We start from the raw sequence: 15,611 nt of genomic DNA on the forward strand, positions 1-15,611 counted from the left end.
CGCGAGTTGAGAGCCGCTCATTGTGGGGAGGGGAGTGTCATCGTACCCCGCAAGTGACGTCATGTCACCTGCTGCCGCGTGACGTCACGAGGGACCAGAAAGTTGCCGCTCGGCCCGTGCACTGAAATCCGAGGTGAGAAATTCTCATCGCGGTTGTTGTGGTGGTTGTTGTTGTGGTGGTGGTGGTTGTTGTTGTGGTTGTTGTTGTGTACCGAGGTAGAGCCTCGCTCTCTCTCTCGTATGGATGTCAATTGAGTAGCAGCGAGCATGGAAGCGATGTGCACGTTGTAACTTTACAACGCGGGGCCTTGCCTCCTGCCCTCGCCTGATCGCGTTTGCTTCAATTCTCTCGCTTAAGTTTAATTTGTCTTGACCCGGATCGCCACTTTGTACCTTTGTTTAAATATTCTATACTAACACCGTTTTTTTTTCATTTTTTACCAGGCCACGCCCGCTTGAGCTGCTGTACCGCTCTTGTTTTCAGAAGCGACCTGCCCACAACAACAATAACAACAAGGTGAGGCTCGTCAACAGCGTGGCGGTGTTCACTCTAGACACGTGGCGGTGTTCACTCTAGACACGTGGCGGTGTTCACTCTAGACACGTGGCGGTGTTCACTCTAGACACGTGGCGGTGTTCACTCTAGACGCGTGGCGGTGTTCACTCTAGACACGTGGCGGTGTTCACTCTAGACACGTGGTGGTGTTCACTCTAGACACGTGGTGGTGTTCGCTCTAGACGCGTGGCGGTGTTCACTCTATACACGTGGTGGTGTTCACTCTAGACGCGTGGTGGTGTTCACTCTAGACACGTGGCGGTGTTCACTCTAGACACGTGGTGGTGTTCGCTCTAGACGCGTGGTGGTGTTCACTCTAGACACGTGGCGGTGTTCACTCTAGACACGTGGTGGTGTTCGCTCTAGACGCGTGGTGGTGTTCACTCTAGACACGTGGCGGTGTTCACTCTAGACACGTGGCGGTGTTCACTCTGGACGCGTGGCGGTGTTCACTCTAGACGCGTGGCGGTGTTCACTCTAGACGCGTGGTGGTGTTCACTCTGGACACGTGGCGGTGTTCACTCTAGACACGTGGCGGTGTTCACTCTGGACGCGTGGCGGTGTTCACTCTAGACGCGTGGCGGTGTTCACTCTAGACGCGTGGCGGTGTTCACTCTAGACGCGTGGTGGTGTTCACTCTGGACACGTGGCGGTGTTCACTCTAGACACGTGGCGGTGTTCACTCTAGACACGTGGCGGTGTTCGCTCTAGACACGTGGTGGTGTTCACTCTAGACGCGTGGCGGTGTTCACTCTAGACGCGTGGCGGTGTTCACTCTAGACGCGTGGCGGTGTTCACTCTAGACGCGTGGTGGTGTTCACTCTGGACACGTGGCGGTGTTCACTCTAGACACGTGGCGGTGTTCACTCTAGACACGTGGCGGTGTTCGCTCTAGACACGTGGCGGTGTTCACTCTAGACGCGTGGCGGTGTTCACTCTAGACGCGTGGTGGTGTTCACTCTAGACGCGTGGCGGTGTTCACTCTAGACGCGTGGCGGTGTTCACTTTAGGCGCGTGGCGGTGTTCACTCTAGACGCGTGGCGGTGTTCACTCTAGACGCGTGGCGGTGTTCACTCTAGACGCGTGGCGGTGTTCACTCTAGACGCGTGGCGGTGTTCACTCTAGACGCGTGGCGGTGTTCACTCTAGATGCGTGGCGGTGTTCACTCTCTGCATGTCGAGATGGGGACAACCGGAGGTCAGGGTCGGGATCGAACCCACGACTTCCTGTATACCAGGAGAGGTAGTTAACACCACGGGGAGAGAGACGCAGCCTCGGCGATGTTGATTGATCCTCAATGAATTTCTTGGTGGAGTAAGGAAGCATTAATACACCACCATCTGTGAGCCATGCCAGTGTGTGACAGTGTAAAGTTTGTGTTTGCAGTAAATTCTATTAACTCTATTGAACAGGGAGGTTATATCAAAGCTGTAGTTTGTTTTTTGTTTTCCTCTGGAGCTCTTTGTAAGAATGGAAACAGTCAAGAAGTTAACACAGCACACACATGCAGCTGAAGTCAGATCTGTTCATCCCAGCATTCAAGGACATCGTGAGCCTGGCTGGCTTCACACCTGTTGTATATGTTGGGCCTTGAAAAATTAATTAAAAATAATAAAAATTAAATGTAAATAGGAAAAATGTGTAATTAGCCGAAATTATGCTAATTAGGGAGGTGATCCTATTAAGTTATGCAACTGTATGCAATTATGCTAATGTATGCAGGTATGATAATTATGCTTATCTTCGTTGCCTAGGGTCGTATTATCACTCGGGATAATACAATTAGTCTCGTTTTAACATTTACTGATTGTGTCTTCGTGTCTCCAAATTCAAATCTCACCGCAGGATACAGTTCTCATAATTGAGATCATTACGCATGAACTTAGGAAGGCACCACTCGGACTCTTTTGTGTTAAGAAATTTAAATTTCTAACCAAAAACATAACTTTAATATTCGAACTCTTATGCTTGGAATTGTCAACACAGTACCCCTTGAGATGTTCTCATTGATCCGTACATTTAACCCTCAATGATTACGTTGTTTACTGGGTAACAGAACATTCGATTAATTCCTCAGAGTAACGCGAGCATATACGGCGATAGGAAGACGTCCTTAAACATGCATGCGACGATATTCATACGAACGGCAATAAAGAAACATTTCCCGAAAGCAAAAGTATACGTCAATTAATTCATTGGCAAGATTATGCAATCAACGAAAAGGAATGACAAAAATACTTCTGAACGACCGTATCCACGTAACTCAATGGGCAGTAAATGCTTTTCATCTTATTCGTCCCGATATGCGTGTTGTGTGCGTGTGTCTTCTTTTCCACTTGTTGACTTGGCGGATTACGCGGTACGGAGTTCCTTGTGCTGAAAATACCTCGGGATTCCCAGCAGGGCCGCTGGGACGGCGTGTGTGTGTGTAGCTGTGTGTACGTGTGTGTGTAGCTGTGTATGTGTGTGTAGCTGTGTGTACGTGTGTGTGTACGTGTGTGTAGCTGTGTGTACGTGTGTGTAGCTGTGTGTACGTGTGTGTAGCTGTGTGTACGTGTGCGTGTGTGTAGCTGTGTGTACGTGTGTGTGTGTAGCTGTGTGTACGTGTGTGTAGCTGTGTGTACGTGTGTGTAGCTGTGTGTACGTGTGTGTGTAGCTGTGTGTACGTGTGTGTGTGTAGCTGTGTGTACGTGTGTGTGTGTGTGTAGCTGTGTGTACGTGTGTGTGTGTGTGTAGCTGTGTGTACGTGTGTGTAGCTGTGTGTACGTGTGTGTAGCTGTGTGTACGTGTGTGTGTGTGTAGCTGTGTGTACGTGTGTGTGTGTAGCTGTGTGTACGTGTGTGTGTGTGTAGCTGTGTGTACGTGTGTGTGTGTGTGTAGCTGTGTGTACGTGTGTGTGTGTGTGTAGCTGTGTGTACGTGTGTGTGTGTGTGTAGCTGTGTGTACGTGTGTGTGTGTGTGTAGCTGAGTGTAGCTGTGTGTGTGTGTGTGTAGCTGAGTGTAGCTGAGTGTACGTGTGTGTGTGTGTAGCTGAGTGTACGTGTGTGTGTGTGTAGCTGTGTGTACGTGTGTGTGTGTGTGTAGCTGTGTGTACGTGTATGTGTGTGTGTAGCTGTGTGTACGTGTGTGTGTGTAGCTGTGTGTACGTGTGTGTGTGTACGTGTGTGTGTGTGTGTAGCTGTGTGTACGTGTGTGTGTGTGTGTAGCTGAGTGTAGCTGAGTGTACGTGTGTGTGTGTGTAGCTGAGTGTACGTGTGTGTGTGTGTAGCTGTGTGTACGTGTGTTTGTGTGTGTAGCTGTGTGTACGTGTGTGTGTGTGTAGCTGTGTGTACGTGTGTGTGTGTGTAGCTGTGTGTACGTGTGTGTAGCTGTGTGTACGTGTGTGTGTGTAGCTGTGTGTACGTGTGTGTGTGTGTGTAGCTGTGTGTACGTGTGTGTGTGTGTGTAGCTGTGTGTACGTGTGTGTGTGTAGCTGAGTGTGTGTGTAGCTGTGTGTAGCGTGTGTAGTGTGTGTGTATAGCTGAGTGTACGTGTGTGTGTAGCTGTGTGTATGTGTGTGTGTGTTTAGCTGTGTGTGTGTGTAGCTGAGTGTACGTGTGTGTGTGTAGCTGTGTGTACGTGTGTGTGTGTGTGTAGCTGAGTGTACGTGTGTGTGTGTAGCTGTGTGTACGTGTGTGTGTGTGTAGCTGAGTGTACGTGTGTGTGTGTGTGTAGCTGAGTGTAGCTGAGTGTACGTGTGTGTGTGTGTGTAGCTGTGTGTACGTGTGTGTGTGTGTGTAGCTGAGTGTAGCTGAGTGTACGTGTGTGTGTGTGTAGCTGAGTGTACGTGTGTGTGTGTGTAGCTGTGTGTACGTGTGTGTGTGTGTGTAGCTGTGTGTACGTGTGTGTGTGTGTGTAGCTGTGTGTACGTGTGTGTGTGTGTGTAGCTGTGTGTACGTGTGTGTGTGTAGCTGTGTGTACGTGTGTGTGTGTACGTGTGTGTGTGTGTGTGTAGCTGTGTGTACGTGTGTGTGTGTGTGTAGCTGAGTGTAGCTGAGTGTACGTGTGTGTGTGTGTGTGACTGAGTATACGTGTGTGTGTGTGTAGCTGTGTGTACGTGTGTGTGTGTGTGTAGCTGTGTGTACGTGTGTGTGTGTGTGTAGCTGTGTGTACGTGTGTGTGTGTAGCTGTGTGTACGTGTGTGTAGCTGTGTGTACGTGTGTGTGTGTAGCTGTGTGTACGTGTGTGTAGCTGTGTGTACGTGTGTGTGTGTAGCTGTGTGTACGTGTGTGTGTGTGTAGCTGTGTGTACGTGTGTGTGTGTAGCTGTGTGTACGTGTGTGTGTGTAGCTGAGTGTGTGTGTGTGTGACTGAGTGTACGTATGTGTGTGTGTATGACTGAGTGTACGTGTGTGTGTGTAGCTGTGTGTATGTGTGTGTGTGTTTAGCTGTGTGTGTGTGTAGCTGAGTGTACGTGTGTGTGTGTAGCTGTGTGTACGTGTGTGTGTGTGTGTAGCTGAGTGTACGTGTGTGTGTGTAGCTGTGTGTACGTGTGTGTGTGTGTAGCTGAGTGTACGTGTGTGTGTGTAGCTGTGTGTACGTGTGTGTGTGTAGCTGTGTGTACGTGTGTGTGTGTGTGTAGCTGAGTGTATGTGTGTGTGTATAGCTACGTGTATGTGTGTAGCTGTGTGTACGTGTGTGTGTGTGTGTGTATAGCTGAGTGTACGTGTGTGTGTGTAGCTGTGTGTATGTGTGTGTGTGTTTAGCTGTGTGTGTGTGTAGCTGAGTGTACGTGTGTGTGTGTAGCTGTGGGGAGCAATAGTGTAGCGGTTAGCGCGCTGCGCTATGAACCTGACGACCCGGGTTCGATTCCCGCTCACGGCCAACACCAGTGACGATTATCTGAACCGGTCCTGGGCCTCCCCTAGGTCGACTCAGCCTTAAATGAGTACCTGGTGCGGTGTGTAAACGTCGCCACTGGGGAGACAAAGGCGGTCGGGCGTGGTGCTGGCCACCCACCCCCTCGTGTGCCGTTCCGGCCTTCATAGGTGCTCGCTAACAGCACTTGACCCTACAGTCTGTTAAGGCTATACGGGGATCTTTGTAGCTGAGTGTACGTGTGTGTGTGTAGCTGTGTGTACGTGTGTGTGTGTAGCTGTGTGTGTAGCTGTGTGTACGTGTGTGTGTGTAGCTGTGTGTACGTGTGTGTGTGTGTAGCTGTGTGTACGTGTGTGTGTGTGTGTAGCTGTGTGTACGTGTGTGTGTGTGTAGCTGTGTATACGTGTGTGTGTAGCTGTGTGTACGTGTGTGTGTGTGTAGCTGTGTGTACGTGTGTGTGTGTGTAGCTGTGTGTACGTGTGTGTGTGTGTAGCTGTGTGTACGTGTGTGTGTGTGTACGTGTGTGTGTGTAGCTGTGTGTACGTGTGTGTGTGTGTAGCTGTGTGTACGTGTGTGTTCGTGTAGCTGTGTGTACGTGTGTAGCTGTGTGTGTGTGTAGCTGTGTGTGTGTGTAGCTGTGTAGCTGTGTGTGTGTAGCTGTGTGTACGTGTGTGTAGCTGTGTGTACGTGTGTGCGTGTGTGTACGTGTGTGCGTGTGTGCGTGTGTGTACGTGTGTGCGTGTGTGTAGCTGTGTGTACGTGTGTGTAGCTGTGTGTACATGTGTGTGTGTGTAGCTGTGTGTACATGTGTGTGTGTGTAGCTGTGTGTGTGTGTAGCTGTGTGTACGTGTGTGTGTGTATTAAACACACGGCACTCTTCCTCTTGGCGTTGCAGCTCTCTTCACTGCTGGTTGAGTTGGCGTGATGCTCGCCGTAGGCGGTGTGCGATGATTCCGTCATCAGATAGCGCGCGCAGCTTGTCTGCTGGTCGCCGCTCCTCACTCTGGCATTGGTTCCCAGCTGGTGCTGGTCGGTGTGTGTGTGGGTCGAACCCACGGCGCTCTCGCTGGCGCTGACACTCTTGCTCATGGGCGGCTGGTCAGGCTCTTTCCACTGCTCCGTGCTCTCTCCTTGATCGTGCAGCTGCCAGCTTCACACGGACACCTGCCCTTACTTCAGGGCTTGCGCTGGCTCAGGCTCTTTCCACTGCTCCGTGCTCTCTCCTTTCTCTCTCCTTGCTTTCGCCCTTGGCGTGCAGCTGCCAGTTTTGCACTGGCATTGTGTTACCTCTCCCGCCCTCACTTCGGGGCTTCGCCTTGTCGTTGCTCAACTTTCGTGCTCTCCACCCTTCTTCTAAGAGGGCTGCTGCTGTGAGCTGCTCGTCGCTGGCTGGATCACTTACTCTCAAAACTTGTAAATTGTATTAGCACACCTCTTACGCAACTCTGATAGCTTGGTACAATACAACTTATCGCAAACCCTCGATTCCACAAGCGACTCAAAACATCAGGATGAATGTAGAATAAACTTTGAGCGATACTCTGTCAGTTCATACCGAACTCAGCTCTTAACAACACATCGTCCCTTCGCTCCACGAGACACGACACCCATGGTTGATCTCGAGGCCATGCCCCGGAGTTTGCTCCTTTGCAAGACTGAATTGCATGATCTGTGTCGTTGGTTATATCTGAAATTCCCTCCCCTCTCTGTGCGTCTCTTGCGAGAGAAAAAAAACAGATGCCCTCTGTCACCGTCCTCTCTCCGCGGCCGCGCCTGAATGCCCCCCCTCCTTCCCTTGATGACCCCGGATGGGCTGTTTTCCGTCTAAGTTTATGCTTGTTGGCATCCCCCCCCCTTCGTTGTGTTTGTTAGCTCAAGGCCAGACACCCTTCATACGTAATTGTGGCTGCCATGTGTTTGTGTCAAATTGTTGGAAGACAAAGGTGGCCGGGGAGGCTTTGATTCCATGGAATACATATTATCTGGTCTTGTGTGTGTTGGACCTATTTCTTGTACCTCTTATGAGTTACCCCGGATCTAATATCTCGTGGTTATTATTTGGTTCATGTTTAACCAAGAACCAAGATTCGTAATGCCCCTCGTTGTTACCATTATTCCGAGGGTTTTGCCAAGCTTTGTTGTAAGTCTGTGTCACCAGGGATCGGTGTTTTATTTTGAGTTATATTTTGATATCCCGAGGCTGGAGATATAACCAAGCGTTCACTTTCTTGTCTACCAGAATGCACATTCCTTGGTTCTCTTGGTGAAGTTACATGGATAGAAAGATACAATACAAAATGATATACGAGTTGAATAAGGGTGAAATAAAATAAATAATAAACAGGACCCTGCGGGGTGGGCTGGTAGGAACGAATATCAAAGAATATAAACATAATGTATTATTACACTTGTTTAGCCAGGAAAGCCCCACTGTAGGTTTTTGTAGGGTCCTGCCAAGTGTTTGCAGTAGGGGGCGATGTTGCTACACCTAATCGGACGATACGAAGGGAGACTTTGAGGCCTATTTCTAGGCTTTAGGCCTAGCTGTAGGCTTTAGGTCGCTGTGAGTTAATATTTAATTTAAATGTTTTAATTATTAATGTAAAAGCTTGAAATTTAAATGTTTCTATTTTAAAAAATCAGGGAATGTAACATTGTGAAACATTAACTCCCTTTCACACACGCGGGGGTACGATACGAAGGGAGAGTTTCAGGCCTAGTTCTAGGCTTTAGGCCTAGCTGTAGGCTTTAGGGCGCTGTGAGTTTTTTAATTTAATTTCAAAGTTTTAATTAAAAGCTATCTCAGGGAATTATAAGGAATGTTACACGTGTTTAGCCAGGAAAGCCTCATTAATTTAAATGTTTTAATTAAAAGCTATCTGAGGGAATTATAAGGGAATGTTACACTTGTTTAGCCAGGATAGCGTCACTGAGTCTCAAGGTTTTTGTAGGGTCATGCCAAGTGTTTGCAGTAGGGGGCGATGTTGCTACACGGACGGACGGACGGACAAATGGACAAACGGACGGACGATATAATCTATTGGTGTCTGGTCCACTTCGTTCCTACCAGTATAAAGCCGCTCGTATAGACTGCAGTCTATAACGTCGATTTGTTCTTTTTGACGAGTGATATACGAGTCAAACTTTTGCCGTTAAAGAAAATGCGAGTTGTAACGTCCGTTTGTCTCTGCTATGTGCTCTGGAGATTTGTTTGTGAACTGTCCAAAACGTCCGGGGAGGTCATGTCATATGGTCATCTGCCAGCCTGGAGATTTCCAGATAGTCGCGAACCCCTCTTTGCCCCGAAGTTTGCTGTTTAATGACCTCCAGATGCTTGGTGTGGTTTGAGGGGTAGCGGAGTTGAGTGTTGGTTTCATTTATTAATTATTTAAGGAAAAAAATGGGTCGAATTATTCTCAATATATATTTTTGGAAAAGGTCTATATATACAACACACATCTAAGTTGCGATTGAACATGAATTTATGAATTTCTGCACAACACAAATAGTATTATTTTCAACACCTTTTGCTATGTCAACTGAATTTAGCTTTCATAAATATTCCTTTTGTAGCCAGACAGCCGAAATTTGTGACCATTTGCCCTCTCATTGTGTGCCATAACAGCCCGCGTGATGAATTTGGGAAGCTTTTTCACTATATCATGAATATATAAATAAGTATTGACGTGTAAGTCACGTGTGACTGTGTATATGCATTCCTCTGTGCATCGATACTGACGTGTAGATATTTTTTTTTCTGTCTGCAACTGACGCTTCCTCTGTACTTTCCTCTGCAGAATTGGTCTGATGGAGCAAAGGCACTCGGCGCAGCTCGGTGCGACAAGGCAACAATGCGACCGGTGTTCATACAGCACGAATTGTCCTGAACATTTGACACGGCACCAGAGAACACACACGGGAGAGAAACCCTTCAAGTGCAGTGTGTGTGGGAGGGTGTTTGCACGGTCATCTACTCTTGTAACACACCAGAGAACACACACGGGAGAGAAACCCTTCAAGTGCAGTGTATGTGGGAAGGCATTTGCAAAGTCATCTGCTCTTGTACCACACCAGAGAACACACACGGGAGAGAAACCCTGCAAGTGCAGTGTGTGTGGGAAGGCGTTTTCAGATTCATCTACTCTTGTAACACACCAGAGAACACACACGGGAGAGAAACCCTTCAAGTGCAGTGTATGTGGGAAGGCGTTTGCAAAGTCATCTGCTCTTGTAGTACACCAGAGAACACACACGGGAGAGAAACCCTTCAAGTGCAGTGTGTGTGGGAAGGCGTTTGCAAAGTCATCTACTCTTGTAGAACACCAGAGAACACACACGGGAGAGAAACCCTGCAAGTGCAGTGTGTGTGGGAAGGCGTTTTCAGATTCAGCTCATCTTGTAAAACACCAGAGAACACACACGGGAGAGAAACCCTTCAAGTGCAGTGTATGTGGGAAGGCGTTTGCACTTTCATCTACTCTTGCAACACACCAGAGAACACACACGGGAGAAAAACCCTTCAAGTGCAGTGTGTGTGGGAAGGCGTTTGCACAGTCATATGTTCTTGTAGAACACCAGAGAACACACACGGGAGAGAAACCCTTCAAGTGCAGTGTGTGTGGGAAGGCGTTTACAAAGTCATCTACTCTTGTAAAACACCAGAGAACACACACGGGAGAAAAACCCTTCAAGTGCAGTTTGTGTGGGCAAGCGTTTGCACAATTATATACTCTTGTAACACACCAGAGAACACACACGGGAGAAAAACCCTTCAAGTGCAGTGTGTGTGGGAAGGCGTTTTTAGATTCATCTCATCGTGCAAAACACCAGAGAACACACACGGGAGAGAAACCCTTCAAGTGCAGTGTGTGTGGGAAGGCGTTTGCACTTTCATCTACTCTTGCAACACACAAGAGAACACACACGGGAGAAAAACCCTTCAAATGCAGTGTGTGTGTGAAGGCGTTTGCACAGTTATCTGCTCTTGTAGCACACCAGAGAACACACTCTGGAGAGAAACCCTTCAAGTGCAGTGTGTGTGGGAAGGCGTTTGCAAGTTCATCGACTCTTAAAAAACACCAGAGAACACACAAGCATCATAATATCCACAAGGAGCGGAGTCTGATATCAGCTTGTGAAAGTCAAAGTGCCTCAATGAGCCCATCTCTCATGAAACAAGAACCGGAAGAAAATCCCAGCTTGGAAACTTTTAAAGGTATCGAGGTGAAATATGAAGAGGTGAAGGTGAAATGTGAAGAAGTCATGGTGAAGAGCGAAGAAGTGAAGGTAAAATGTGAAGATGAAGATTCAACTCCAAAATCGGACCTTCACATCGATGGAGGCAACGTGAAGCAGGAGGAGAATTCTGAATGTGAGGCAGAGCGAAGCAACTCCCAGCAGTTTGTGGAAGTGGAGGTGTGGGTGGACTTCCTCCGAGACAATACAAAGTCAAATGGAGACCCGGTAGATGTGTAAGCCTGAAACGATGTTGCTCCAATAGATGCACCTTTGTCACAGGCCTTTAATGACAATAATGTGAAGTTAAACACTCGGTTCCTAGGTTCAACCTGCAGGGTAAGAGCGGCCAGTCTTTGTGGACCTGTGTGTTGGGTAGATCTCTAACTAGGAGCGAGAGCCAATAAGCTCCCAAGCATTCACTATGTTATCATAATTGCATTTATATGGTGCTTGCTTAATCGCCTCTGGCAACTCTGAGTTTTGTATCGTATCTCGTCTCAAACACTCGAAGAGCATCCCCAAGTAGCAGCTGCCCCTGTGTGGCACAAGGTGGTGGCCCTGCACCGGCCTGCATGTGGACAAGAGCCTGTCAGTAGGGGGCGATGGTTGATGTGGCATCTCAGTTGTGGAGTTTGTAGGTAATGTTTAGAATTTGCTCAATGTTGATCCAGATGCCAGCATGCAATGGCCGACTCGTTTTGAATGGTGCATTAGTATGTTGTACATACACTGTTAAGCAGACGGTGCGTATTTTTTTTAATTAGCTTCTTGTTAATGCGATGTAACCTAATGCAGTATATTTCAGTGCAGTCTTTCAATTTTGTTAATATGCCTGTCACTAATTTTGAATGAATACTTGTCTGATTGTGTGCGTACATGTACCATTTTGTCTATAAGGGTCAATCATCGAATAAGTCATGTTAGGACACAGTGTGTGTTTTGGAAGTAACCTGTACAGATCACTCAGGTGAGACTCATTGTTCTTGTGATACAGGTCAAAGGGTACTTTTGTGTTTTCAGGAAGCATCTCCCTCTGGAGCAACTCATTGTCTTTGAAATAGCGAGCACACTCGGATCATTCATCAGTTACAAGGCGACCACTTAAAAGTTACACGTAGAGGAGATACATTCTCTACAACTTGAATTATAATTTGGTATTACGTGTTGACACAAATTTTGTCTAACTAGGGCTAGAAATGCTCCTTACTGATTAACGTCTGGATGTTTGAAGCTATCGGTTGAAGCAAGCCCGGCTGCTCTTGAGACGCTGTGCACCAATAAGGGTCCACAGGTGGCTTGCACTGAATCATTGACGCACTCCCAGAAGTCTGTGCTTGTTATAGTTTATGTAAAACATTCCTTTGTTTCGTGGAGAGATCGATAAATGAAAGATGTCGTGTCTGCTGATCTGCTTCATAGCAAGGAGGTAATTTTAAGAGCACATTTGGAATGCATTTTTGGTACAGATTTGTATTTGGTTACAAGGCTGAGTACATCTAATAGATACATTCTGCACAACAACACTCATTAGAATTTTGCATGACGTCGTATATGTTGGCGAACTAGGACAAGAAATGGTCCTTGCCAATTAACGTCTGGATTTTGACAACCATGGGGTTGAAGCAAGCCTGACCGCCTGCGGTGCCCCTCACAACCATTTACTGCCTTGGGCCAGGAAAGTCACGAAGAAAATTGCACACGAAAGACGCATCCACGCAAGCACCCAATGCTCCGTTTTGAAGTTTTAAATTGAAACAACTTTGAATTGTATTATGTTTTAAATTGTGTTTCTTCAATAAAAGCTTATATAATTTTACATCTGGAAGACTTCATTGAAAACGACATTTCGTGTGAATTTTCTCTAGTCGTTAAGTAGATGGCCTTGCCGGGGATTCGGTTTGATGCGGACTTTCACCTGGTTGGGATCGCGGGATTGAGATGAGGCAACACAGAGCTGGCCGTGCCAGAAGACTGCCGTCTGCAGATCAATTCCAACGTGATCGACCGTCTGTCTCTGTGCCTCCGTCGTTCATGCAGGGGGCGCGTAGGTTTACAGCGCCCCCTGCATGAAAACGATGGAAAGTGCAGCGTTCATCACAGATAGATGAAGTGCGCTTGTATAAGAGTACTCGCGGGAAGTACCCGGCGTTGCCCAGACGAAAGACACACACATGGACTTAGACCCACAAACATCGACCCACACACACAAACACATCGACTCACATACACAGACATTCGCTTTAGATACACACACATGGAGTTACACAAATCGACGTACACACCTACAGCGACTCGAACACACACACATCGATTTACACACACACGGACTCGCATACAAATGTTGAGGTGCAAATGACGATGCGGAGGCAGGTCTTCAGTTAAGGGCTTGCGCCAGTTATTTATTAAGCGTTTCGGATAACTTCCCCAGGGGTAGGGGTCCTTCACTAGGTTTCTTCACACGAACCTTCACTCTGTCTGTTCCTAGCTCGGCTAGCTCCAGGGCTCTCTCTCTCGAGTCGGATCGGGGGTTCAGCCAACACCGACCAGAGAGAGCAGCACCTTCTATCACTACGGCCGGCTTGTCTCCAGACTCCTTGAGCTCTACCCCTGGCTGGCTCTTCAACCGCTCTCTATCCCGGGCTCCCAAAGTGACCCTACTTTCGTCACGGGGTCCCCCTTAAGTACCTAGAGGAGACATGACGTCATCGCCTCGCCCAGCAAGCATAACGTCACCTCCCATGACGTCATCGTACTGGACAGCGAGCATGACGTCACATCCCCATATTACTCCTCTACACATAGACACACACACATTGGCCTACACACACATACGGACTCACACAGACATGGACTTTAGATACACACATTGAGTTACACATATCGACTCACACAAACACATTGGCTTACACAAACATGGACTAACACGCACATGGACTAACACACATACACATCGACGTACATACACACATCAACTGACACGCATAGACACACACACACACAGCGACTTACACACTCACATGAAGCCATGCACACACTTGGACACACACACACAGCGACTGACACACATCGACTCACACATCGACTTACACAGCAATCCCCGATGATGCCACAGCTAGAGCAATTCTCTCTCTCTGGCGAGCATTTGCGAGGAGCAGTTTTAAAACAAAGGTCTTCCCAGTACTGGCAGGTGCATCAAGGATACAAATGACTCGATTTGTAGTCTCAATGTCTTCCAAGATTTCCGTGTATGCTTCTATTTGTGCATCCATCAGCTTTGGTTAATTTTCCTAAATAAAGGTAAGAAGCTGTAAAGCATAATATCATATTTCACGTAGGATCTCTTGAGCAAGGGCATGCAGGTTGTCCCTGTAGGGTGTTGGTGGTCCCATAGACGTGACGTATTTCCCAGCAATGGAGTGCAGTTTGCCGTGAAGGAGGATGAGGGCCTGTTTGAAGATAACATCAGAAAAGTTGACGTCCACGTTTGTATTTTGTTATTGGGCTCCGTGGAGGATGTCCTCCCATTGACATATTTCGTTGCTTCCTCTTAGTACCTTTCACGCGACGGTCAATGGTATAGTGTATAGCAGATTGTATGATAATAAATAGTATAAAAGTGTAATGTTTTATACAATGTATGAAGTAATATATAGTATCGTAATTGTATAGTGAATATACAGCAGTGTGGTATACAGTTTGGTAGGTAGAATAATACATAGTGTAATATTACAATGTATAGTCTAAGGTATAGGGTGGTGTATAGTAATGCAGTATATAATTTAATGTTGGGTTTGTCTATGGCAGTATATAGTACGGGGTAGACCCGTGTGATGTAAGAGAAAAAAGTTTGGCTGGAGGCATATTATATTTTTTGCGACATACAATTGTAATGTATGACTTACTGTTAGTAGCTCAGCTTATTGGAGAGTATATTTAGTATATTGATGATACTGATGTAGTTTATATTTTAGTTTTTTTTACGTGGTGGTTTAACTGCTGCAGCTCCATACTATTAACATTCCTTCTCTTTATTAATGCTACCCCTACTCCCTCCCTTTGTTGCTGCTCATACTGCATACTGCATAATGCACGGGCATAATATGACTTTGAACCCCCCCCCCCCACCTACGCATTCCACAAGTAGTGACTAATCCCATATCTGCATTTCCAATAAATATGCTAAATTCCTCTTGATATGCAAATGAATTTGTCAAGGCGCCCTTCCCCCTCCAACCCAGCTTAAATATACGCTGCCAAGCCTGGTGGTGCTCATTCAGACGCTGTCTTTCCGACAGACCTATTCTTCACCTGAGGACGGCTGTTTGCGTCGTGGCCGAAACGTCGTGAGAATTGTATTTTATTATGTTTTATTTTATTATTTTATTATTTCCCTTCTACGTGACTTTACCGAAAGAACCAAGAAGATGAATCCCTGCAGTCACGAAATCTTTAAATCATGTTGGTTAGGTTATTTAGCGAGTGTTCATGATGGTTAGGTTATTTAGCGAGTGTCCATGATGGTTAGGTTATTTAGCGAGTGTCCATGTTGGTTAGGTTATTTAGCGAGTGTCCATGTTGGTTAGGTTATTTAGCGAGTGTCCATGATGGTTAGGTTATTTAGCGAGTGTCCATGTTGGTTAGGTTATTTAGCGAGTGTCCATGATGGTTAGGTTATTTAGCGAGTGTCCATGATGGTTAGGTTATTTAGAGAGTGTCCATGTTGGTTAGGTTATTTAGCGAGTGTCCATGATGGTTAGGTTATTTAGCGAGTGTCCATGTTGGTTAGGTTATTTAGCGAGTGTCCATGTTGGTTAGGTCTTTTAGCGAGTGTCCATGTTGGTTAGGTTATTTAGCGAGTGTCCATGATGGTTAGGTTATTTAGCGAGTGTCCATGATGGTTAGGTTATTTAGCGAGTGTCCATGTTGGTTAGGTTATTTAGCGAGTGTCCATGATGGTTAGG

The 15,611-nt window shown here is 46.9% G+C and overlaps 1 protein-coding gene across 1 annotated transcript; it reads left to right on the forward strand.

Moving 5' to 3' along the window:
* On the forward strand, nucleotides 1-12,466 carry LOC133363006 (zinc finger protein OZF-like). Its single transcript, XM_061582012.1, has 3 exons — nucleotides 1-133; nucleotides 445-517; nucleotides 9,210-12,466. The coding sequence occupies exon 3, from the start codon at nucleotides 9,220-9,222 to the stop codon at nucleotides 10,885-10,887; it is 1,668 nt and encodes a 555-aa protein (XP_061437996.1). The 5' UTR covers nucleotides 1-133; nucleotides 445-517; nucleotides 9,210-9,219; the 3' UTR covers nucleotides 10,888-12,466.
* Nucleotides 12,467-15,611: the final 3,145 nt, after the last annotated feature.

This window comes from Lethenteron reissneri, unplaced genomic scaffold (assembly GCF_015708825.2).
Source record: "Lethenteron reissneri isolate LAM-NWPU_2019-01 unplaced genomic scaffold, ASM1570882v1 scaffold_1639, whole genome shotgun sequence".
In the NCBI taxonomy this organism is placed as follows: domain Eukaryota; kingdom Metazoa; phylum Chordata; class Hyperoartia; order Petromyzontiformes; family Petromyzontidae; genus Lethenteron; species Lethenteron reissneri.